The sequence below is a fragment of the Cherax quadricarinatus genome, chromosome 57 (genome assembly GCF_038502225.1).
Source record: "Cherax quadricarinatus isolate ZL_2023a chromosome 57, ASM3850222v1, whole genome shotgun sequence".
Lineage (NCBI taxonomy): Eukaryota > Metazoa > Arthropoda > Malacostraca > Decapoda > Parastacidae > Cherax > Cherax quadricarinatus.
The window spans coordinates 10,137,176-10,163,736 of NC_091348.1; the positions used below are offsets into that span (position 1 = coordinate 10,137,176).

At 41.7% G+C, this 26,561-nt stretch overlaps 1 protein-coding gene across 5 annotated transcripts in view; it reads left to right on the forward strand.

The window, feature by feature from the left end:
• Nucleotides 1-26,561, forward strand: part of Tmem63 (transmembrane protein 63) — a 249,443-nt gene that overhangs the window by 179,266 nt on the left and 43,616 nt on the right. For all 5 annotated transcript variants that reach the window (XR_011393591.1, XM_070097342.1, XM_070097339.1 and 2 more), the window contains one exon: nt 22,937-23,230. Coding sequence is in view for 4 of the 5 variants with exons in the window: in XM_070097342.1 (XP_069953443.1) it covers nt 22,937-23,230 (294 nt within the window). In the remaining variant the exon portion in view is untranslated. The remainder of the gene's footprint in view (nt 1-22,936; nt 23,231-26,561) is intronic.

Genomic DNA, 26,561 nt, shown 5'->3' on the forward strand with positions numbered 1-26,561 from the left:
AGCAGCATCCGACCCCATTGTTTTGACAGGCCGGAGGGGGAAAGAGTAATGAGCCAATATGTCACTTTGACAGCTGCCGACTCCTTGTAATTTACACTATGGACGAGGAGAAGAAGGAGGAGGAGGAAGAGTAGGGGGAAGAGGAAGAAGAGGAGGAGGAGGAAGAGTAGGAGGAAGAGGAATAAGAGGAAGAGGAGGAGGAAGAGGAATAGTAGGAGGAAGATTAGGGGGAAGAGGAGGAAGAGGAAGAAGAGGAGGAGGAGGAAGAGTAGGAGGAAGAGGAAGAAGAGGAGGAGGAGGAAGAGGAGGAGGAGGAAGAGGAAGAGGAGGAAGAGGAAGAGTATAAGGAAGAGTAGGGGGAAGAGGAGGAAGAGTAGGGGGAAGAGGAGGAAGAGGAAGAAGAGGAGGAGGAGGGTGGAACACTAGTACACTGGTACTGGTACACTAACATTTCTGTCTGTCTATTTGTCTGTCTGTCAAGCTCCCTGTCTATCTGTCTATCCGTCTAGCTCTCTGTCTCAGAGAGCCACAAGACTGTGTCATCACTTTTACTCACATCTTCAAGCAGAGTATAGCACTTTGTCTGGATTTCTTGGGTTATCCTAGGTAATTTATACTATGTATACTTGTATTTATGTGTACCTGTGAGACAGAGATAGACAGACAGATAGAAAGAGAGAGACAGATTGAAAGAGATAGAATGAGGGAGAAAGATAAAACACCATTGTGTATGACACCATGTTTCAGAGTTCCACAAGCTGCAGAACTAATAGGAATATGTTCAGTGACTGTATATTGGTATATATATTATAGAACAATAATAATAAACAATGTTTTGTATTGTTTGTTTTTGTAAACAAGTTTTGTAAACAATATATTGATAATTATGTTTGTGTGCTTATTGTGTTGTATACAACGAGTGTATATATGTACATTGCACCTTACTTTGGTCTCATAGGCCACATAAGTTATGTGAAAAAATAAAATAGTGAAAAAAACAACAAACCTTCAAATACAAGTAAATCAAAGTTTACCGGGTGAGCGGCAGTCGCCGCTCTTGCCATACGCGGCTCATTTTCTGCAAACTTCATGCATCCATATCTCTGTAAGTATTGATGGTAAATTTTTTTTGTTTATCCTATAATGTTCAGAAAAAAAAACTCTATTTTTTCATAAGAAAAAATAATTTTTTTTTTTTTGAAATTTGGCCAACCCTGAGAACGAGTTTCGGAGAGGGCCTGTCGACCCTCAAAGAGTTAATAAAGATACCCAAGAGTTGCACATGTGTCTAATTTATTCTATTTTCTTACTAGTTCTTGTTCTTGTTTATTTCCTCTTATCTCCATGGGGAAGTGGAACAGAATTCTTCCTCCGTAAGCTATGCGTGTTGTAAGAGGCGACTAAAATGCCAGGAGCAAGGGGCTAGCAACCCCTTCTCCTGTATATATTACTAAATGTGAAAGGAGAAACTTTTTTTTTTTCCTTTTGGGCCACCCTGCCTCGGTAGGATGCGGCCAGTGTGTTGAAAGAAAGATATGATAGAGTGAATAGGGGAGCAATGTGGCAGATGTTGCAAGTATATGGAATAGCTGGTAAGTTACTAAATGCTATAAAGAGTTTTTATGAGGATAGTGAGGCTCAGGTTAGGGTGTGTAGAAGAGAGGGAGACTACCTCCCGGTAAAGGTAAGCCTTAGACAGGGATGTGTAATGTCACCATGGTTGTTTAATATATTTATAGATGGGGTTGTAAAAGAAGTAAATGCTAGGGTGTTGGGAAGAGGAGCGGGATTAAATTATGAGGAATCAAATACAAAATGGGAATTAACACAGTTACTATTTGCTGATGATACTGTGCTTATGGGAGATTCTAAAGAAAAGTTGCAAAGGTTAGTGGATGAGTTTGGGAGAGTGTGTAAAGGTAGAAAGTTGAAAATGAACATAGAAAAGAGTAAGGTGATGAGAGTATCAAATGATTTAGATAAAGAAAAATTGGATGTCAAATTGGAGAGGAGGAGTATGGAAGAATTGAGTGTTTTCAGATACGTATTTGGGAGTTGACGTGTCAGCAGATGGATGTACATATGATGGATGAGGTTAACCATAGAATTGATGAAGGAAAAAAGGCGACTGGTGCATTGAGGTATATGTGGAGACAAAAAACATTATCTATGGAAGCAAAGAAGGGAATGTATAATAGTGGTGCCAACACTTTTATATGGGTGTGAAGCTTGGGTTGTAAATGCTGCAGCGAGGAGGCGGTGGAGATGTCCTGTCTAAGGGCAGTGTGTGGTGTAATGTTATGCAGAGAATTTGGAGTGTGGAAATTAGGAGGTGTGGAGTCAATAAAAGTATTAGTCAGAGGACTGAAGAGGGGTTATTGAGGTGGTTTGGTCATTTAGAGAGAATGGATCAAAGTAGAATGACATGGAGAGTGTATAAATCTGTAGGGGAAGGAAGGTGGGGTAGGGGTCATCCTTGAAAAGGTTGGAAGGAGGGGTTAAAGGAAGTTTTGTGGGCGAGGGACTTGGACTTTCAGCAATCATGCGTGAGTGTATTAGACAGGAGTGAATGGAGACGAATGGTATTTGGGACCTGACGAGCTGTTGGAGTGTGAGCAGGGTAATATTTAGTGAAGGGATTCAGGGAAACCAGTTATTTTTATATAGCCAGACTTGAGTACCGGAAATGGGAAGTACACTGCTTGTACTTTAAAGGAGGGGTTTGGGATATTGGCAGTTTGGAAGGATATGTTGTGTATCTTCATACTTTGTATATGCTTCTAAACTGTTGTGTTCTGGGCACCTCTGCAAAAACAGTGATTATGTATGAGTAAGGTGAATGTGTTGAATGATGATGAAAATATTTTCTTTTTGGGGATTTTCTTTCTTTTTGGGTCACCCTGCCTCGGTGGGAGACGGCCAACCTGTTAAAAATGTATTATTATGTATTAGTAGGTAGTAGGTTGGTAGACAGCAACCACCAAGGGAGGTACTACCGTCCTGCCAAGTGAGTGTAAAAAGGAAGTCTGTATTTGTTTTACATGTTGGTAGGATTGCTGGTGTCTTTTTTTTTTTTCTATCTCATAAACATGCAATATTTCAGGTATGTCTTGCTACTTCTACTTACACTTAGGTCACACTACACATTCATGTACTTATTTATGTATACACACTCATCTGAATTTTCTTTGATTTTGTCTTAATAGTTCTTGTTCTTATTGCTTTTCCTTTTATATCCATGGGGAAGTGGAATAAGAATCTTTCCTCCGTAAGCCATGCTAGTAACCCCTTTTCCCGTATAGCCTACCAAAAAGGAAAAGAAGACTGTCACAGTAGGATGTTTGAATGTGCATGGATATTGTGCAAATGGTTAGAAAGAGATGATTGTGGATGTTATGAATGAGAAGAAGCTGGATGTCCTAGCTTTAAGTGAAACAAAGCTGATGGTGGGTGGGAGAGTTTCGGTGGGGAGAAATAAATGGGATTAGGTCAGGGGTTTCAAATAGAGTTAGAGCTAAAGAAGGAGCAACAATAATGTTGAAGGATAAGTTTTGGCAGGAAAAGAGAGAATATAAGCGTATAATTTTGAGGATTATGCGGAGTAAAATAAGGGGTGTGAAAAGTGGGTTATAGTAAGCATTTATGCACCTGGAGAAGAGAGAGAGATTGATTTATTGATTTATTTATTGATTGATTGATTGATTTATTGTTTGATTTATTTTGTGGAATGTTGAGTGAGTGCATGGGGAGTTTTGAACCTAGTGACAGAGTACATGTAATATCCGCTAGGAATTTTTATTGACCTAAGAAAAGCGTTTGACACAGTAGACCACGGCATCCTACTCCACAAACTTGACCACTATGGTATAAGAGGCCATGCGCTTGCATATTTTAAATCCTACCTTTCTAATAGGTATCAGTATGTCACCATTAAAGACACAGCCTCATCAATACGGCCACTTGATACTGGAGTTCCGCAGGGAAGTGTCCTTGGACCGTGCTCTTCCTCATTTACATCAATGATCTTCCAAACATATCCCAACACCTGAAACCCAATCTCTTTGCAGACGACACGACTTACGTCATCTCCCACCCTAATCTTGCCACCCTCAACACCATTGTTAACAAGGAGCTGCTCAAAATATCGACTTGGATGACAGCCAATAAACTTAAACTTAACACTGGCAAAACCTACTATATTATGTTTGGTAGCAGAGCAGGTATTGCGCAACTTAACATTAAGATCGACAACACTCTAATTGCCAGACATAATGAGGGCAAATTCCTTGGCCTATACCTCGACAACAACCTAAATTTCAGCACCCATATCCAACACGTAACAAAAAAAGTATCCAAAACAGTGGGGATCCTCTCCAAGATACGATACTACGTGCCGCAAACTGCCCTTCTCACACTATACCATTCACTTACATATCCATACCTCACCTATGCTACTATGCAATCTACTGTGCAGTCTATATCTACAGGACCTTAAATTCCAATATTAACCTTGACCTGAAATGCTTTCTTGATAGTTGTGACAGGATCCACAGGCATAACACCAGACACAAACATCTCTATGACATTCCCCGTGTTCGACTAAACCTTTACAAAAATTCAATGTATTTCAAAGGACCTAAAATCTGGAACACCCTACCTGAAAACTCTAGAACTGCAGACACATTCATCACTTTCAAAACTACAGTTAGAAAACATCTTATCTCCCTGATCCACCCCGACAGCTTACTACATAATATCCACCTGGTGGTTCACAATTACATTCACTCACCCACTGACTATAAACCCAGAAATACTAATCTTAATCTTAAAATAATAAATCCTAACTAGTCATAAGTTTGCCTATGATACTCCAATATAGACACTGTATTGTGCCAGAACAAAAGCATTCACATTGCTAAACTCACAAATTATGATGTAGTCACTTAGCCTTAATACCATAATCTGTAAGTATTTAATCCTCTTCAAGGGGGACTCCTTGGTGTGGTGAAGAGGCTCTTGGTCTGAGGAATTAGACCTGTCTGTCTCCTTCCTCAGACCAAACCTAATTACCCCCCAATCCCCCCTTCCCTATCCCATCCTCCCCTTTTTCCTTTCCTCCTCCTCCTCCCCCCCACCCCTCCCTTTTGCCCTTCCTCTTTTTGGCCTTTGGGATTTTTCCCACAGGCACACTAGTTCATAGGTAGGGGGAAGGGTACCAGGGTCCATCCCATTCCGTTGAGGTTCTTGGCAGTGGCGTAGTTTGCCGTGGGATCTGGATTGTCTGGGGCTGTCCTAATCCCTCTCCGGTATCCCGGAGGGTGACTTTGGGTGTCTTTCGAGCAACGGGTGTATTTCTGGAAGCCACCTTTCGGATTTCGGGGGTGGTGGCTGAAGGAGGTATGCTTTGTGGCGGATATCCAGCCGCCCTCTCTTTTGTCCACCGAGGTAGCTCGGCAGATGTGAGGTTGCTATCCCGGATTGCTTGTTTACTGGCATGAAGGGTAGGGTATGGCACGGGTTCCATGCTGCATCTGCGCTACTTGCGGTGCTAAGGTCCTCTTGGGCACGGAGGGAGATTTCTGGCCCTTTCATTCCTCCTAGGAACTATCCCTCCCCGGTCCCCCCTTTTTTTATTCTTTTTTTTTATTTTTATTTTCTTTTCTTCTTTTCTTTCTTTCTTTCTTAAAAACAAAAAGAATGAAGTAACCTAACCATGGAGTCCCAAATCCATGACCCTGCTACCTCCAGGCCCCTTATTGTTGCCGCACCCTGTTCTCACCTCGCCTCGTCTTTGGGCCACTCTTTGGACACTCCTAAGGCCCCTGTACCTCTTGCTGGTGCTGTTTCCTCACCCGCTTCAGGACTACTTTGATTTGTCTGACCTCCGCTCTCTTTTGACTATGCTTCCGGCTTCTCCCTCTACGGTGCGGCAATTTTCGAATCGCCAGCCTGTCCAACGTCGGACCGACTCTGGTCCCACTTCTAAACGTCAACAACAATCTCTTGATGATGTTACTTCGTTACCTTCCCATTCTACTCGGAAAAGACTGACACGTCATGCACTCCCTCTCCACACTCAGTTTCGGACCACACAATGGACTAAATTCTTTACATTAAGACCGACTTCTACTGCCTATCTTTCCGACTATAGTATTGGCAAAGCGCTCCTATGCCACGTTGGTAGAGATATTTCCTTTCATGCTCTTAAGAGTGGTACGCGCATCATCACAGTCCAGAATTCTACCCAACCTCATGATCTTTCTTTTCTTTCACATATCAATACTATTCCTATCACTATAGAAAAACATCATTCCCTCAATTCTTGTAGTGGTACTGTTATTCTGCCCCATACCATAGTCCAACAGAATTTCCAGACATGTGGTACTGACATTCTCGAACAGCTGGAACTCCAAGATCTCCCAATTCTCAAGGTAGACACTTATGTTCTTCCTGCCCACAGGCGAAGACGATACCCTTGCAATGTGGCTCATTTAACTTTTGACAGCCATGAACTCCCATCCTCTGTTTATGTAGCAGGACATCGGTTACAAGTTCGGAAGGTGATCCCTACACCGCAACAGTGTAAGAATTGCTGGCGATTTGGCCACCCAGCAAAATATTGCAGATCTATAGCCGAATGCCCAGTCTGTGGTGCCGAAGACCATTCTAATACATCTTGCAGTCGAACTCCCTCTTGCTTTAATTGTCATGAGGCTCACCCTTTGTACTCTTGCCGTTGCCAGGTCTACTTAAATGAGCGGGAAATTTGTTGCCTCAAAGAGGCAGAAGGTCTCCCTTATGCTATGGCGGTTTCTCATCTCCGCCTCCAAGGGAGACTGCCCCGTGTTTCTTATTCTCATGTTTCAAAGCGTCCCCCCGCTTCTAGGGTCACATCTTCTGCAGCCTTCTCTGCGGTTGCCAGTCCCATAGTCACTCCTGTTTCTAATTCTTTTGCTGTCCTGGGCTCAGATGTCCCTACTTCAACTCCTCAGTCTGTCCTCACTTCTTCGTGTTCTCCCTCACAAACCCCGGTATCGACAATACCTCGTACGACACCTCCTCCCAATCGTCCCTCTACTTCTCAGAGGTCCAAAAAATCTTCTTTAACCCCTCCTTCCCTTCGTCCACCTCCACATTTTACCTTCCCGGTCTCTGTACCTGGGTCTTCCCCTTTCACTGGCTCTGTTACAAGCGTGGAGGTTCATCCTCCTCCTCGTACTGTGCCTTCCTGCCCTGTCCCCTCCCAAGTTTCTTCCTCTTCTGCCACCTCCCAGGTTTCTGCCTCTTCTGTCCCCTCCCACACTTCTCCAGTTCCCTCCACCCTTTCGCCCCCTTCCCCTACCTTGGTACAGTCCATTACAGCTCCAATCTTTACTCAAACTCTTCCTCCTTCCATCTCCAATATTGTCTCCCATACGACGTCTCTGAACTCCGAAACACTTGAAGCAATCTATGAATATATTGCAGAGACCAAACCATCAATGGACACTGATCCACCCTCTGTTCCTTCTCTTTCGTCTTCTCCATCTGCGCAACTCCTTTCTTCACAACGCACCGTTCCTTCACTACTTAAACGTTTTCCTTTGCCACCGCATGTGGACTTTTCTAACCTCTAGTCCGTGGAGGCAAAGAGGGGAATGTATGAGAATATAGTTTTACCAACGCTCTTATATGGGTGTGAAGCGTGGGTGATGAATGTTGCAGCGAGGAGAAGGCTGGAGGCAGTGGAGATGTCATGTCTGAGGGCAATGTGTGGTGTGAATATAATGCAGAGAATTCGTAGTTTGGAAGTTAGGAGGAGGTGCGGGATTACCAAAACTGTTGTCCAGAGGGCTGAGGAAGGGTTGTTGAGGTGGTTCGGACATGTAGAGAGAATGGAGCGAAACAGAATGACTTCAAGAGTGTATCAGTCTGTAGTGGAAGGAAGGCGGGGTAGGGGTCGGCCTAGGAAGGGTTGGAGGGAGGGGGTAAAGGAGGTTTTGTGTGCGAGGGGCTTGGACTTCCAGCAGGCATGCGTGAGCGTGTTTGATAGGAGTGAATGGAGACAAATGGTTTTTAATACTTGACGTGCTGTTGGAGTGTGAGCAAAGTAACATTTATGAAGGGATTCAGGGAAACCGGCAGGCCGGACTTGAGTCCTGGAGATGGGAAGTACAGTGCCTGCACTCTGAAGGAGGGGTGTTAATGTTGCAGTTTAAAAACTGTAGTGTAAAGCACCCTTCTGGCAAGACAGTGATGGAGTGAATGATGGTGAAAGTTTTTCTTTTTCGGGCCACCCTGCCTTGGTGGGAATCGGCCGGTGTGATAATAAAAAATAAAAATAAATAGTCCGTAGGTACCCTTACCTGCGGATTTCAGGTATCTTTATCGTTTCCAATCATGGTCTATTTACAGTGGAATATTCGCAGCCTCAGGGGTAATCGGGGTGAGCTTCAGATGTTGTTCTCCCAGTTTTATCCTGTTGGTGTTTGCTTACAGGAACCAAAATTACACTGCCATTATCTATCCCATCTCAGGCTATAATTTATTGTATTCTTCAGATCCTTTTCCTGATGGGACCTTTAATGAAAGTGCCCTTCTTCTACGCACTGATATTCCGTACCATCAGCTATTTGTTCGTACTTCGCTGCATTACACAGCAGCCCGTATCCACTTGCATAGGTGGTATACACTCTGTTCTTTGTATCTCTCTCCTTCTCGGGCATTATCCATCCCAGATATTGCCTTTCTTGTTTCGTCATTACCGCCACCACGTCTGTTACTTGGCGATTTTAATGCCCATCATTTCCTCTGGGGGAGGGGTCTCGCTGTGATTCCCATGGCATTCAATTAGAGGCTTTTCTTGCTACCCACCCCCTCCATGTTTTAAATACAGGTACACTCGCACCCATTTTCATCCTCGGACTCATACTCTCTCTTGCATCGATCTCTCAGTCTGCTCTTCCTCCACCGCATTAGACTTCACCTGGTCTGTTCTCCCGGATTTACATGACAGCGATCATTTCCCAATCATTCTTACTTCCCCTTCATATTCACTACCTCTTTGTAACCCACGCTGGCAATTTGATCAGGCAAATTGGAACCTTTACTCACAACTAACTGTTTTTAGTGAGGTTCCTTCTTCATCCTCCATTGATGAGCTTTTACACCTCGTCTTCGGTTTTAACCGCAGCTTCTCATTCTGTACCCCAAACTTCGGGCAGGCATTCTCAGAAATGCGTGCCTTGGTGGTCTCCTGCTTGTGCTCGTGCAGTACGTTTGAAGCGTGCTGCGTGGGGCAGGTACCGGTACAATAGAACCACGGAGAGACTTTTTGATTTTAAGCAGAAGCATGCGATCGCTCGCCGTGTCGTCCGTGACGCTAAATGCACTTGCTGGCGAGATTATGTCTCCACCATCACCTCTGCTTCCTCTGAGTGCAGTCTGGAAAAAAGTACGAAAACTGAGGGGTAATTATTCTCCTGACCTGGCTCCTGTTCTACAGGTTGCCGGTGTTGATATAGCAAACGCACTGGATGTTGCCAATGAAATTGGCAATCATCTGGACCGTATTTCTCAGGGGCTCCATCTATGCCCCTCGTTTCTTTCCTCAAAGTCTGCCAGAGAGTTAGCACCCTTGGACTTTTCTTCTCTCAGAGAAGAACAGTATAATGTGCCTTTTACACTTCAGGAACTGGAGGCAACACTCTCAGCTTGCCGATCATTGGCAGCTGGGCCTGACGACATTCATATTCGTATGCTACAACATTTACATCAGTCAGCCCTTGCAGTCCTATTATGTGGTCACAGGGAGTTCTTCCACAGCTGTGGAAATCTGTCATTGTTCTCCCTTTCTGCAAACCGGGTACTACGGGACATGAAGCCTCCCACTATCGTCCCATTGCTCTTACCAGTGCAGTTTGCAAAGTGATGGAACGCCTGGTAAATAGACATTCAGTGTGGTATTTAGAGACACCCAACAGTCTCTCCACTTGTCAATATGGCTTTTGTAAGGGCCGTTCTACCATAGACCCCTTATTACGCTTGGATACGTATGTTCGTAATGCCTTTGCAAATAACCACTCAGTTATTGCCATATTTTTTGACCTTGAGAAGGCATATGACACAACTTGGAGGTATAATATTTTGACCCAAGCCCACTCCTTAGGCCTTCGAGGCAATCTACCATCCTTCCTTAAGAACTTTTTAACTGACAGACATTTCCGTGTTCAGGTTAATAATGTGCTCTCCCCGGACTTTATCCAAGCTGAAGGTGTCCCCCAAGGATGTGTTCTCAGCACAACATTTTTTCTCCTTGCTATAAATGATTTGCCCTCTAGTCTTCCATCCAATATTTGTTCATCACTCTATGTTGATGACTTCGCTGTTGCATGTGCAGGCGCTGACTGTCGCCTCATTACAGTTTCTCTCCAACATGCGGTCGACCGTGTTTCCAATTGGGCCACCACACATGGGTTTAAATTTTCAAGTACCAAAACTCACCAAATTACTTTCATTAGACGCTCTGTCATCTCCAATCATCCTTTGTACCTCTATGGCTCCCGTATCCCTGAACGTGATACAGTCAGGTTTCTAGGCCTCCTCTTTGACCGTAGGTTATCCTGGAAACCTCACATTACCTCTCTGAAGGCAACTTGTCACAGCCGGCTGAACCTTCTTAAAACCCTTGCTCATCTTTCATGGGGAGCTGATCTTCGAACTCTCCTTCGCCTACATTCCGCCCTCATTTTATCGAAACTTGTTTATGGTGACCAGATCTATTCAGCGGCCTCTCCTGCTACTCTATCTAGCCTTAACCCCATTCATCACCAAGGATTACGTTTATACCTTGGTGCTTTTCGCTCTTCCCCTGTTGAGAGCCTCTATGCAGAAGCGAACGTTCCATCCTTATCCGATCGCCGTGATGCCCATTGCCTTCGCTACTATGTACGCTCTCATGATCTCCACAATCCTTCCATTTATAGAATGGTCACCGATATTAGTAGACATTCTTTATTTGTTCGCTGTCCCTGTTTGCTCCGTCCCTTCTCCCTTCGCCTACATTCGCTCTTGTCTTCTCTTCAATTACCACCTTTCTATGTTCATGTAGCATCTCACTTCTCCCTACCCCCCTGGGAAGTTCCAGCTGTTCGAGTCTGTTCTTTCTCACTCCCTTGCTCGAAAGCCCAACTGCCTACGGTAGCTTCCCGCTCTCTTTTTCTTGACCACTTCCACTCTCATTCTCATGCCATTGCAGTGTACACAGATGGCTCTAAGTCTTCTGACGGCATAGGATTCGCAGCATTGTTTCTGGACAGCGTCGTACGAGGGCATTTACTATCTTCGGCTAGTATCTTTACTGCTGAATTGTATGCCATTCTTGCAGCACTTATCCGTATTGCATCTATGCCTGTGTCATCATTAGTGCTTTACAGGCTATACAGAAATTTGATACACCTCACCCCTTAGTCCTCCGTATCCAACTTTGGCTACGCCGCATCTCTTCCAAGCATAAAGATAGTTTTTTGTTGGGTCCCTGGTCATGAAACGTACAGGGCAGTGAACAGGCAGACACTGCTGCGCGGTCAGCAGTACATGACCTACCAGTTTCATATAGAGGTGTTCCATTTACGGACTATTTTGCTGCAATAGCTTCCCACTTTCACACCCATTGGCAACAACGTTGGTCTACTCTGCTCATTAACAAACTTCAATCTATTAAACCGAGTATAGGTTACTGGCCGTCTTCTTGTCGCCAGTGTCGAGGTTGGAAGACTACTCTCTCCCATCTTCGCATTGGCCATACTCATCTTACTCATAGTTATCTCATGGAGAGGCGCCCTGCTCCTCTCTGTGAGAATTGTCAGGTTCCATTATCGGTTAGCCAGTTTCTGTTAGACTGCCCACTTTATCAACGAGCACGCAGAATATACCTCCAACGTCGTCTTTGCTCGGCTGCTCTCTCTTTACCTTCCCTTCTCGCTGATGGACCCACCTTTCATCCGGACTCTCTCATTGACTTTTTGACAACAACTGACTTAATTCATAAACTCTGATGATACCTTCAGTCCTTTCTACCTCAGTCTCTTGCTACCCTCTACCCCCGCACTATCCCCTGCCCCGCTGTTTACTGTAACCTACTGATCATCCCTCCCCCCCTTCCCTACCCTGCAGTGCTGTATAGCCCTTGTGGTTTAGCGCTTCTTTTTGATTATAATAATAATAATGTAAGGATTTAATGTTAAGAATTAATCTAAGTCTGCTCGAAATGCCTAGCCATGCTAGGTGTCCTAGTGGCCCCCTCTGTAATTAGTATTTTATAACATGTAAACCACACAATACCCAAAACCTGTAAACCCCACATTATAACCCTTAAAGAGAATAAACTTGAATTGTGGTTGGGGATCTCAATGCTGAAGTGGGTAAAAATGTCGAGGGAGTAGTAGGTAAATTTGGGGTGCCAGGGGGTAAATGAAAATGGGGAGCCTTTAATTGAGCTATGTGTAGAAAGAGGTTTGGTGATGAGTAACACACATTTTATGAAAAAGAGGATAAGTAAGTATACAAGGTATGATATAGCACGTTATGAAAGTAGTTTGTTAGATTGTGTATTGATTGATAAAAGGTTGATGGGTAGGCTTCAGGATGTACGTGTTTATAGAGAGGCAACTGATATATTGGATCATTATTTAGTCATAACTTCAGCTAGAGTAAGAGGTAGGTGGGACAAAAGAAAATGCCAACAGCAAGTAAGAGAGAGAGGTGAAAGTGTATGAACTAAGGGAGGAGGAAGTTTGGGTGAGATATAAGCAACTATTGGCAGAAAGGTGGGCTAGTGCAAATATTAGTGGAGGGGTTGAAGAGGGTTGGAATAGTAATAAAAAGTGGGAGAATAGTATTAGAAAGTGGGGAAGATGTTTGTGGTTATAAGAGGGTGGGTGCAGTAGGAAAGAGGAGTGATTGGTGGAATGATGAAGGGTGTGATAAAAGAGAAAAAGATAGCTTATGAGAGGTTTTTACAAAGCAGAAGTGTTATAAGAAGAGCAGAGTATAAGGAGAGTAAAAGAAAAGTGAAGAGAGTGGTGAGAGAGTGCCAAAGGAGAGCAGATGATAGAGTGGGAGAGGCACTGTCAAGAAATTTTGCAGAAAATGAGAAAAAATTTTGGAGTGAGATAAACAACTTAAGAAAACCAAGGGAATGAATGGGTTTGTCAGTTAAAAACAGAGTAGGGGAATTAGTAGATGGGGAGTTGGAGGTATTGGGTAGATAGCGGGAATATTTTGAGGAACTTTTAAATGTCGAAGAGGAAAGGGAGGTGGTAATTTCATGCACTGGTCAGGGAGGTATAACATCTTTTAGGAGTGAAGAAGAGCAGGATGTGAGTATGGGGGAAGTGCGTGAGGCATTACATAGAATGAAAGGGGGTAAAGCAGCTGGAACTGATGGAATCATGACAGAAATGATAAAAGCAGGGGGGAGGGATATAGTGTTTGGGTGGTTGGTATTTTTGTTTAATAAATGTATGAAACCTAGGTAGTAGGTTGGTAGACAGCAACCGCCCAGGGAGGTACTACCGTCCTGCCAAGTGAGTGTAAAACGAAAACCTGTAATTGTTTTACATGATGATAGGATTGCTGGTGTCCATTTTTCTGTCTCATAAACGTGCAAGGTTTCAGGTACGTCTTGCTACTTCTACTTACACTTAGGTCACACTACACATACATGTACAAGCACATATATACACACACCCCGCTGGGTTTTCTTCTATTTTCTTACTAGTTCTTGTTCTTGTTTATTTCCTCTTACCTCCATGGGGAAGTGGAACAGAATTCTTCCTCCGTAAACCATACATGTTGTAAGAGGTGACTAAACTGCCAGGAGCAAGGGGCTAGTAACCCCTTCTCCTGTATATATTACTAAATGTAAAAGGAGAAACTTTCGTTTTTTCTTTTGGGCCACCCCGCCTAGTGGGATACGGCCGGTGTGTTGAAAGAAAGAGAAAGAAATGTATGAAAGAGGGGAAGGTACCTAAGAATTGGCAGAGAGCATGTATAGTTCCTTTATATAAAGGGAAGGGGGACAAAAGAGATTGTAAAAATTCTAGGGGAACAAGTTTATTAAGTATACCAGGTAAAGTGTATGGTTGGGTTGTTATTGGAAGAATTAGAGGTAAGACAGAGAGAAGGATTGCAGATCATCATGGAAGCTCTAGAGTGGGTAGGGGATGTGTAGATCAAGTGTTTACATTAAAGCATGTATGTGAACAGTATTTAGATAAAGATAGGGACGTTTTCATTGCATTTATAGATTTAGAAAAGGCATATGGTAGTGGATAGGGGAGCAATATGGCAGATGTTGCAAGTGTATGGAATAGGTAGTAAGTTACTAAATGCTGTAAAGAGTTTTTATGAAGATAGGCTCAGGTTAGGATGTGTAGGAGAGAGGGAGACTACTTCCTGGTAAAAGTAGGTCTTAGACAGGGATGTGTAATGTCACCATGGTTGTTTAATATATTTATAGATGGGGTTGTAAAAGAAATAAATGCTAGGGTGTTGGGGAGAGGAGTGGGATTAAATTATGGGGAATCAAATACAAAATGGGCATTGGCACAGTTGGTTTTTGCTGATGATACTGTGCTTATGGGAGGTTCTAAAGAAAAGTTGCAAAGGTTAGTGGACGAGTTTGGGACGGTGTGTAAAGGTAGAAAGTTGAGAGTGAACATAGATATTAGTAAGGTGATGAGGATATCAAATGACTTAGATAAAGAAACACTGGATATCACATTGGAGAGAGGGAGTATGGAAGAAGTGAATGTTTTCAGATATATGGGAGTTGGTTAATCAGCAGATGGGTTTGTGAAGGATGATGTTAACCATAGAATTGATGCAGGAAAAAAGTTGTGGTGCATTGAGGTATATGTGGAGACAAAAAACATCACCCATGGAGGCAAAGAAGGGAATGTTTGAAAGTATAGTGATACTAATGCTCCTATGTGGGTGTGAAGCTTGGGTTGTAAATGCTGCAGCTAGGAGGCGGAGGCGGCTGGAGGAATTGGAGATGTCCTGTCTAAGGGCAGTGTGTGGTGTAAATATTATGAAGAGAATTCAGAGTGTGGAAATTAGGAGGAGGTGTGGAGTTATTACGTAAAAGTACAGTGGAACCTCTGCTTACGAGTTTAATCCATTCCATGACCTTGCTCATATGCTGAGTCAGTTTTCCTCATTTAAATTAATTGAAATGCCATTGATAAGTTCCAGTGGAATTCCTGCTCTGGGGGGTAGGAAAAAAATACTTCAGTATTTATTTATTTATTTATTTAAAAATTTGAGCACACATACAGAGGTACAAAAAATACGGATAAGAGCAGCATGCCAAAGCCACTTATACTATGCATAGCATTACGGGCTGGCTTAAAATTAACTTAAGATGAACTAAGCAATGATGACATCAGTGATAAAACTTTAATGTAAACAGATTACTATAAAGCACAAGTGAGTATTACAAAGACAGGTCATATGGTTGTATGCATTGTTGTACATTCAGTAGAATGGAGTATTCTGTTAGGTAGTGTATTTAAAAAATAATAAAGTTAGATTGGGTTTTAGGTTTAACATTTATGTGATATAATTGTGAGAAACATTTAAGATATACAATTTATAAGGTTCGGTTATTCAGTATTTATTTGGTTTTGGGTGAGTAAGTGATCTTTGAGAAGAGACTTGAATTTATAAACAGGTAGTGTTTCTTTTATATTTACAGGTAATGAGTTCCAGATTTTAGGGCCTTTTATGTGCATTGAGTTTTTGCATAGTGTGAGATGGACACGAGGAACATCAAAGAGTGATCTGTGCCTTGTGTTATGGTCATGTGTTCTGTTGAGGTTGGCAAGGAGATGTTTGAGGGGAGGGTTAATATCAGAGTTAAGTGTTCTATGTATGTAATAGGTGCAGTAATAAGTATGGATGTTTTGTATGGTGAGTAGGTTTAGTGTATTGAATATTGGTGGAGTGTGCTGCCTATAGTGAGAATTTGTTATCATTCTAACTGCAGCCTTTTGTTGGGTAATTAGTGGTCTGAGATGGTTACTTGTTGTTGAGCCCCATGCACAAATTCCATAGGTGAGATAGGGGTAAATAAGAGAGTGATATAGGGCCAGGAGGGCTGACTGTGGAGCATAGTACCGTATCTTCGATAGTATGCCTACAGTCTTGGAAATTTTCTTAGAAATTTGTTGTATATGTGTATGAAATTTGAGTCTATTATCAAGGTGGATTCCTAAGAATTTTCCCTCTGTTAGCTTTGTGATAGGTGATCCGTTTATCATTATGTTAAGAGGGACATCTGTAGCTCTGTTACCAAACTGAATGAAGTAGGTTTTGTCAATGTTTAGTGTAAGTTTGTTAGTCCTCATCCAGGTAGATATTTTCTGTAATTCGGTATTTACAGTATTGGCTAGCGTGACTGGGCTCGGGTGGGAGAAGACGTATGTAGTGTCATCTGCAAATAGTGTGGGTTTGAGTAATTGCGAAGCATTTGGTAGGTCATTTATGTATAGGAGAAAGAGAAGAGGGCCAAGGACACTTCCCTGTGGGACACCAACTGTAATTGGTTGTGCAGAAGAGTTTGCCCCATTTGCATACACATATTGGCTTCTGTTGCTGAGGTATGACTTGAGGTAGTTGAGGGAGTGCCCTCTTATACCATAGTGTGACAATTTTACGTGGAGCAAGTCATGGTTAACTGTATCAAAAGCTTTACGTAAGTCAATGAAGATCCCCAGTGGGACTTCTTTTTTCTCTATTGCAGTGTATATATGTTCTAGCATGTGTATGACTTTAATGTCAACTCTATGGCTTATTTACCTGTCACAATTCATCTAATATGACATAATAAACAATACAAATGACATAGAAACTTGATATATACTCTAGAATGGATAAAATACGTCGTCATGTGACAAGTGGTGGTGGCCATTCCGTACCTCGAGCGGCTGCCTTGTTGTGGGTCAGCAGGCGAGACCTCTCACCATCCCCTGCCATCCCCCGACTCTCTAAACCACCATCCCATCTTCATGAATACGTGTTCAGTTCCACTTCTATCCTACAAGCTAGTGTTATATGGGGGTTTGTATGCTGGAATTGGGTAAAATCACAAACTTTGAATGGATGGTAACTTTTTATTATGGGTACTGGGGAGGAACCGCCAAGCCTGACCTGCTGTCTATGCTACCCTGCTCTCAACTAACTACTGTCCTGCTCGGAGGGTGAGCGACATTCAAACAACATGCTTGGTCAGCAGAATGACTCAATAATGGTCATTGATCACGTAAGGGGGGGACGGTGAATCAGTAACAGTTGGTATGAGTCATTGACACTACTGGTAACTGATACTACTGTGACTGGGTGTGCTTGTGAATTGTGTTTTGATCTTACTAACTTGACTGAATGACTTACTGACTTGACAGAATGACTGAACAACTTGACTGACTGGCTGACTTAAAGTTAGACATTTTCACTGAAGAGGACCCTGAAATGGTGTCTAGAGCAGCTGATGCTTTATCATAAGTTGTATAATGTACTGCAGGGTAAAATAGAACAGAAATCAATTACAGAATTCATGCACAATCCAGTACAACCATCAACTTCAGTACCAGAACCTCTACCATCCACCTCAGCCCAGTAGGGCCACAACATAACTCTCCACTCTCTTCACAATCATCCACAAACACCAGCAACCACAATTTAAGGTAAAAAATACTATTATTTCTGTTGCAGTTATAGTCTTAAGCAGTAAAAACAACATAATACATCATGCCAATGAACTACAATTATATATTTACTTTTATTTTTGTAAGATCTGGAGGTCTAAAAAAAAAGTTGTTTGAGGGGGCAAGCTCACAACCTGAATTTTGCTCGTATCCAGAAACAAAAAATCGACCGAGCGACTGCTCGTATCCTGAAAACCTTGAGGTTCCACTGTATTAGAGAGCTGAAGAGGCGTTGTTGAGGTGGTTTGGTCATTTAGAAAGAATGGAACAAAGAATGACTTGGAGAGCATATCAATCTGTAGGAGAAGGAAGGCTGGGTAGGGGGCTATCCTCGCTCGAAAAGGTTGGAGGGAGGGGGTAAAGGAGATCTTGTGGGGGAAGGGCTTGGACTTCCAGCAAGCGTGTGAGAACCTGTTAGATAGGAAGTCCAAGTCTCTCGCCCACCAAACCTCCCTTACCCCATCCCTCCATCCTTTCCTAGAATGACCCCTACCCTACTTTCCCTCCACTACAGATTTATACACCCTCCAAGTCATCCTATTTTGCTCCATCCTGTCTAAATGACCAAACCACCTCAACAGCCCCCTCTTTTAGTAACTCTGCATCTCCTAATTTCCACACCACGAATTCTCTACATAGCTCTTGTTCTTCTTTATTTCTTCTATTGTCCATGGGGAAGTGGAAAAGAATCTTTCCTCCGTAAGCCATGCGTGTCGTATGAGGCGACTAAAATGCCGGGAGCAATGGGCTAGTAACCCCTTCTCCTGTAGACATTTACTAAAAAAGAGAAGAAGAAAAACTTTATAAAACTGGGATGCTTGAATGTGCGTGGATGTAATGAGGATGACAAGAAACAGATGATTGCTGATGTTATGAATGAAAAGAAGTTGGATGTCCTGGCCCTAAGCGAAACAAAGCTGAAGGGGGTAGGGGAGTTTCGGTGGGGGGAAATAAATGGGATTAAATCTGGAGTATCTGAGAGAGTTAGAGCAAAGGAAGGGGTAGCAGTAATGTTGAATGATAAGTTATGGAAGGAGAAAAGAGAATATGAATGTGTAAATGCAAGAATTATGTGGATTAAAGTAAAGGTTGGATGCGAGAAGTGGGTCATAATAAGCGTGTATGCACCTGGAGAAGAGAGGAATGCAGAGGAGAGAGAGATTTTGGGAGATGTTAAGTGAATGTATAGGAGCCTTTGCACCAAGTGAGAGAGTAATTGTGGTAGGGGACCTGAATGCTAAAGCAGGAGAAACTTTTAGAGAGGGTGTGGTAGGTAAGTTTGGGGTGCCAGGTGTAAATGATAATGGGAGCCCTTTGATTGAACTTTGTATAGAAAGGGGTTTAGTTATAGGTAATACATATTTTAAGAAAAAGAGGATAAATAAGTATACAAGATATGATGTAGGGTGAAATGACAGTAGTTTGTTGGATTATGTATTGATAGATAAAAGAATGTTGAGTAGACTTCAGGATGTACATGTTTATAGAGGGGCCACAGATATAGCAGATCGCTTTCTAGTTGTAGCTACACTGAGAGTAAAAGGTAGATGGGATACAAGGAGAATAGAAGCATCAGGGAAGAGAGAGGTGAAGGTTTATAAACTAAAAGAGGAGGCAGTTAGGGAAAGATATAAACAGCTATTGGAGGATAGATGGGCTAATGAGAGCATAGGCAATGGGGTCGAAGAGGTATGGGGTAGGTTTAAAAATGTAGTGTTAGAGTGTTCAGCAGAAGTTTGTGGTTACAGGAAAGTGGGTGCAGGAGGGAAGAGGAGCGATTGGTGGTTAACGCTCTCGCTTCACACGGTGAGGGCCTGGGTTCGATTCCCAGCCAGAGTAGAAACAATGGACGTGTTTCTTTCCACCTGTTGTCTATGTTCCCCATCAGTAAAATGGGAACCTGGGTGTTAGTCGACTGGTGTGGGTCGCATCCTGGGACACTGACCTAAGGAGGCCTGGTCACAGACCGGGCCGCGGGAGCGTTGACCCCCGGAACTCTCTCCAGATAAACTCCAGATATGAGAAGTTTTTACAAAGTAGAAGTGATGCAAGGAGGGAAGAGTATATGGAGAAAAAGAGAGAGGTTAAGAGAGTGGTGAAGCAATGTAAAAAGAGAGCAAATGAGAGAGTGGGTGAGATGTTATCAACAAATTTTGTTGAAAATAAGAAAAAGTTTTGGAGTGAGATTAACAAGTTAAGGAAGCCTAGAGAACAAATTCATTTGTCAGTTAAAAATAGGAGAGGAGAGTTATTAAATGGAGAGTTAGAGGTATTGAGAAGATGGAGGGAATATTTTGAGGAATTGTTAAATGTTGATGAAGATAGGGAAGCTGTGATTTCGTGTATATGGCAAGGAGGAATAACATCATGTAGGAATGAGGAAGAGCCAGTTGTGAGTGTGGGGGAAGTTCGTGAGGCAGTAGGTAAAATGAAAGGGGGTAAGGCAGCCGGGATTGATGGGATAAAGATAGAAATGTTAAAAGCAGGTGGGGATATAGTTTTGGAGTGGTTGGTGCAATTATTTAATAAATGTATGGAAGAGGGTAAGGTACCTAGGGATTGGGAGAGAGCATGCATAGTTCCTTTGTATAAAGGCAAAGGGGACAAAAGAGAGTGCAAAAATTATAGGGGGATAAGTCTGTTGAGTATTCCTGGTAAAGTGTATGGTAGAGTTATTATTGAAAGAATTAAAAGTAAGACTGAGAATAGGATAGCAGATGAACAAGGAGGCTTTAGGAAAGGTAGGGTGTGTGTGGACCAGGTGTTTACAGTGAAACATATAAGTGAACAGTATTTAGATAAGGCTAAAGAGGTCTTTGTGGCATTTATGGATTTGGAAAAGGCGTATGACAGGGTGGATAGGGGGGCAATGTGGCAGATGTTGCAGGTGTATGGTGTAGGAGGTAGGTTACTGAAAGCAGTGAAGAGTTTTTACGAGGATAGTGAGGCTCAAGTTAGAGTACATAGGAAAGAGGGAAATTATTTCCCAGTAAAAGTAGGCCTTAGACAGGGATGTGTGATGTCACCGTGGTTGTTTAATATATTTATAGATGGGGTTGTAAGAGAAGTAAATGCGAGGGTCTTGACAAGAGGCAGGGAGTTAAAAGATAAGGAATCACACATAAAGTGGGAGTTGTCACAGTTGCTCTTTGCTGATGACTCTGTGCTCTTGGGAGATTCTGAAGAGAAGTTGCAGAGATTGGTGGATGAATTTGGTAGGGTGTGCAAAAGAAGAAAATTAAAAGTGAATACAGGAAAGAGTAAGGTTATGAGGATAACAAAAAGATTAGGTGATGAAAGATTGGATATCAGATTGGAGGGAGAGAGTATGGAGGAGGTGAATGTATTCAGATATTTGGGAGTGGACGTGTCAGCGGATGGGTCTATGAAGGATGAGGTGAATCATAGAATTGATGAGGGGAAAAGGGTGAGTGGTGCACTTAGGAGTCGGTGGAGACAAAGAACTTTGTCCTTGGAGGCAAAGAGGGGAATGTATGAGAGTATAGTTTTACCAATACTCTTATATGGGTGTGAAGCATGGGTGATGAATGTTGCAGCGAGGAGAAGGCTGGAGGCAGTGGAGATGTCATGTCTGAGGGCAATGTGTGGTGTGAATATAATGCAGAGAATTCGTAGTTTGGAAGTTAGGAGGAGGTGCGGGATTACCAAAACTGTTGTCCAGAGGGCTGAGGAAGGGTTGTTGAGGTGGTTCGGACATGTAGAGAGAATGGAGCGAAACAGTGTGACTTCAAGAGTGTATCAGTCTGTAGTAGAAGGAAGGCGGGGTAGGGGTCGGCCTAGGAAAGGTTGGAGGGAGGGGGTAAAGGAGGTTTTGTGTGCGAGGGGCTTGGACTTCCAGCAGGCGTGCGTGAGCGTGTTTGATAGGAGTGAATGGAGACGAATGGTTTTTAATACTTGACGTGCTGTTGGAGTGTGAGCAAAGTAACATTTATGAAGGGGTTCAGGGAAACCGGCAGGCCGGACTTGAGTCCTGGAGATGGGAAGTACAGTGCCTGCACTCTGAAGGAGGGGTGTTAATGTTGCAGTTTAAAAACTGTAGTGTAAAGCACCCTTCTGGCAAGACAGTGATTGAGTGAATGATGGTGAAAGTTTTTCTTTTTCGGGCCACCCTGCCTTGGTGGGAATCGGCCAGTGTGATGATAATAAAAAAATAGAATTCTCTGCATAATATTTAGGCCACACGTTGCCCTTATACACAGAATCTCCACTGCTTCCAGCCTCCTCCTCACATCAGCATTTATAACCCATGCTTCAAAGCCGGAGTGTCGGTATTACTATAATCTCATACATTCCCTCTTTTGCCTCCATGGACAACATTCTTTGTCTTCACAGATACCTCTATGCACCACCTCCCTTTTTTTTTTTTCCTTCATCAGTTCTGTTGTTTATTTTGTCCTTCAAGTACCCATCTGTTGACATGTCCACTCCCAAATATCTGAACACATTCACTTCTTCCATATTCCCTCCACTCTGATATCCAATTTTTCCTAGCCTAATTTGTTTGATACCCTCATCATGTTACTCTTATCTGTGTTCACTTTCAACTTCCTTTATATTTTGTTTTTATTCCCTATGCACACTCTCTGCCAATCCTCAGGTACTTTTTATTTTTTCATACATATATTAAATATGCCAACCACTCCAGTACTGTATTCCCACCTACTTTTAACATCTGTCTTAATATGATAAAGACTTACCCATTCTCTGATTGGCTCTGCTTTTGCACTTTTTAAATACTTCTTTTTTTCTTGTACTCTGCTGTCGTGTATCATTTTTACATTGCGACGACCTCTCATGTGGTAACTTTTTCTCCCTTATTACCCTCTTTATCTCATTCTGCCAGTTATTCCTCTTCCCTCATACTCTCAAACTTCGGTTTTGCATTCTAGTAATGCATTCTTAAATTTACCCCATTTCTCTTTGACCACCACTTCATTTCCTGTACTCTCTAGCCTACCTTTGTTCTGATAGTTCCTGATTTAAAATTATATATGCGATGTTTTTGCATAAATATATGCTGATTTAAAATAATATATGCCATGTGTGTGCATAAATAATGAATAATTATTTCCATGAATTTTAACCATAGTTCAAATGTTTGAATTAATAATTAAGTTATTTCCCATAGCTCAGAGGTTTATATTAATTTTTTTTTTTTTTTTTTTTAGAAATTTGGTGATGGTCAATCAAATGGTGATATATCAGTCAGTGATGATGGACCCGAAGAAGAAATTTCAACAACAGAAGTGGCATGTAAATTTGTGCCTCCTGTCCTTCGAGATGCCCCCACTGGTGTTGAATCCAGTTATTCCTTCATCCCCCAGCCACGGAGTTATGGAACACGGCCTCGGGAAGAGGATGGATTCACATTAGATAATGGCACTTTTAAGCATGGAGAAGATAGCCCCAAATCCCAAGAGAGAGAACAAGATGACCTCTACCAGGACTATTCTCAGCCCAGGGTAAGACTTGTTAGTTAATGGATTGTTCTCTTTAAGCCCCAGTGTTTGAAGGCTCTGTTTTTGTGTTACTAAAATAGACTCTGCTGTGAATTTATCTTGTAGATTTTTTGGTAATCATTTATCTCATAACCAGCTCAATGACCCTCTTGGCTTTTCCCCGAAGACCCATGCATTCTCTTATATCCATCCATAGCATGTGCTCAACCAGAATGAATATGATTTTTTCCTGTTTCACTTTGCCCAGTATATCTAGTGAAGGCTGGCATGGTAAAAAAAAAAATCTAGTGAAGGATTTCTGAAATCTTTAATTTATTAATTATTGCATTTCATGCATTAATCTTTTCACTGTCCAGACCCCTGAAATTAATATTGTTCCTAGTGTCCACTGTTTAAAAAAAAAAAAAATCTTTCAAAATGGTAGTTTTTTCCCTAAAGGTAATGAAACAAATTTTGATAGAAAGCTTACAGAATTACACAGGTGCAAAGTTAGTGGCCTGGATGCAATTTATGCATTGGTGATTTCACTGACTAAGTCCTAATTTAAGTCAATTCCATTCCTCTGTTTAAGCAAATTCTTAGGTATTTCACTAATTTGCCTTCTGTTCTATTGATTGAGCACAAGAAACCACCCATTCAAATAGTATTAGAACTACCCTATAAAGTGCATAGAACTCAGTAATATGGCCAGTTTTACACATTTAAAGAAATACCAATTTATAAATAATTCAAAATAGACACTCCTGGCTCTAAAACATATCCTCTGTTCATTTATCATGTCTCCAGGTCTCTCTTATATTACACTTGCCTCCCATATTGAATTCATAATCACTCAAAAATGCAAGATTTACTACTCTACTTCCAAGATAATAAAATGTAAGCAGGAATCACTGGTTGTGGTTTATGGCATCCCAGTAATTGGATTAGGTCTATTAAAAAATCCATAAAATGGGCCAGGGGGTGTAGGAGACTTTACCCATCCTCAGGAAAATTGGCAAAAATTGAATGCTGCTGCTCCTTTCAACATACTTTCAAGCTACTTTCAGTCCTGAAACCAACCAAAATCATCTCTTTCAGTAATACAGCTTCCATTCTATCAAAGGTTACCAAGAAACAGCCAATAAAACCATAAAACCCATTCTAGAAAACATATCAGTCACTATATTTTAAACCAAAAACATGGTCAAAATTTTGCTTTTCCCATCATGCAGTGGGTAGGGCAGGATTTTTCTCTCATATCTAGACCAAAATTTACCACTCACAGCTTATCTGAGTGAGCTGAGCTTTTGACATAAAACTGCGTAAGGGGCCCCTGACCTCAGTGACGTAGTTCTACATGTTAGCCACTGAAAGGGTTAATATTGTAGTCATAAGTGCCTACAGGTTTACTGCTTGTTTTATATTGAGGAAAAGCCTAATCACCATAATGATCCCCTCCTAAATGTGCATTTTTGGTGAAGTGGTTTTTGTCTTATGATTAACAGGCAATGGATTTTACTTTGTCTACTTGTTCTGAATGACACAAGTTTGACATATATAAGTACAGTGGAACCTCAGTTTTTGTTTGCCCTAGTTTTCATCGAATTTGGTTTTCGACGACTTTTTTCGTCAAAATTTTGTCCAGTTGTTGTTCATCACCTAGGTTTTTGTTGGTCCGCCATACCAAACGTGTCCACCTGCCCACACACACAAAGCATCCCACGCATTCTGAGTCAGTCTGGCTTTGTTTCTCATCAAGTGAGCATTACCCTGCATGTTCATCTGAAACATTTTGTTATAATCCATTGTTTTTTGTGCTTGTTTATTGAGTGCGACTGCTAAATAAGCCATCATGGGGCCAAAGAAAGTTCCAAGTGTCAGGCCTTTGATAAAGAAGGTGAGAAACATGATAGAATTTAAGAAAGAACTTGTAGCAAAGTTTTGTGGAGAAATATCACCCTAACAAAGCTGTTGCAAGTCGTGCCTGCAACATATTCAATGACAATGCCTTATCCCATTTTAGGCAAATCTTAGGGATGCCAGAAACAGATCTCTCTGGACAGACTTTTTTGTGCAACAGGGGTCCAGTGCCAGTAAAAGACAAAGAAGGGAAGTAACCCCGGATAGGGACTTGATACCTAAAGTCCTTGTGGAGAAGGATTCCCCTTCCAACCAAAAACCTCTCCTCCCTCCCCTCCTCGCATCTTCCTTGTGCCAACAAGTCTTCAGTAAAGGTAAAAGTGATATTAAATGTTCATTTATCCATTTCATTCGTCTTTTATATTTATTTCTCGTTGTTTTCTGTATGTAAAACTAGAGTTATTCTCTATAAAATGTATTTTTTGTTAATACGTACTTTTCGATGTCTGAAACGGATTAATTGGATTTACATTATTTCTTAGGGAAAATATTGCTTCAGTTTTCGTCAAACTTTCTGGAACGAATTAATGATGAAAACGGAGGCTCCATTGTACTGTGTAATGGTATTAGCATGTTACTTAGCTTCATTGGTAGAGAGTTTTATCTTACCACTGTGGAGACAGTGCTCTAGCAGGATTCTAATTCATTTAGAATTGCAAGCCAGAAACAAATTTCTGTCTTGACTCACAAAATCGTAATGACACGATTGCTTACGCGCTGGCCTGGAGTTTTACGATTCACTTGCTGTGAGTTCAGTTCCCACCCATACAGCAGTTGTTATTTACTGTTTTTGTTGTCATTATGTATTACAGTATATCAGTGAATTTCTTAATCATAATTAATTGGCTAATTGCATGCTTAAGTTTCATGTACACTGCCATATTCACCAGCATGTTAATAATTAACACACCTGTGCTTGTGCAGTATATCTGTAGAGTACCGTGTAGTTTTTTTTTTTTAATATATTCAGCATTTTGTTCATTATGCTGAAATACCTTTCTGCTTCACACATGTATTGATGTTCGTTTTTTTTTTTTTTTTTACTTTGTCTATTTTGTTTGTCCTTTCCTCATCTAAATCTGCATTATACATTTTCAAAATTTATAAATAGTGTCACTATTTTTATACTTATTATACAATAATTTAAATAAGATTTGGACTACCTTATTCCTTGCAACAGTGAATACCATCTGTGATCAACATGATGAAATGCCAAATTGCTTGGTATGTGAATCCTATCACTGTTACTAGATTAACTTACACTCATGATAGCAGTAATAATATGAAGAGCATGGAAAGGTTTCTCATTGTTTGGGTCAATGATGAAGACCACGGAGTATCCTTTTTAGTATTCTTGTTACTTAGAAGGTGAGAAGTTTGTTTTGGGATTCTAAAAAAGCAGTAAGGTGAGAGTTTAGACAGGAAAATTTGTTAG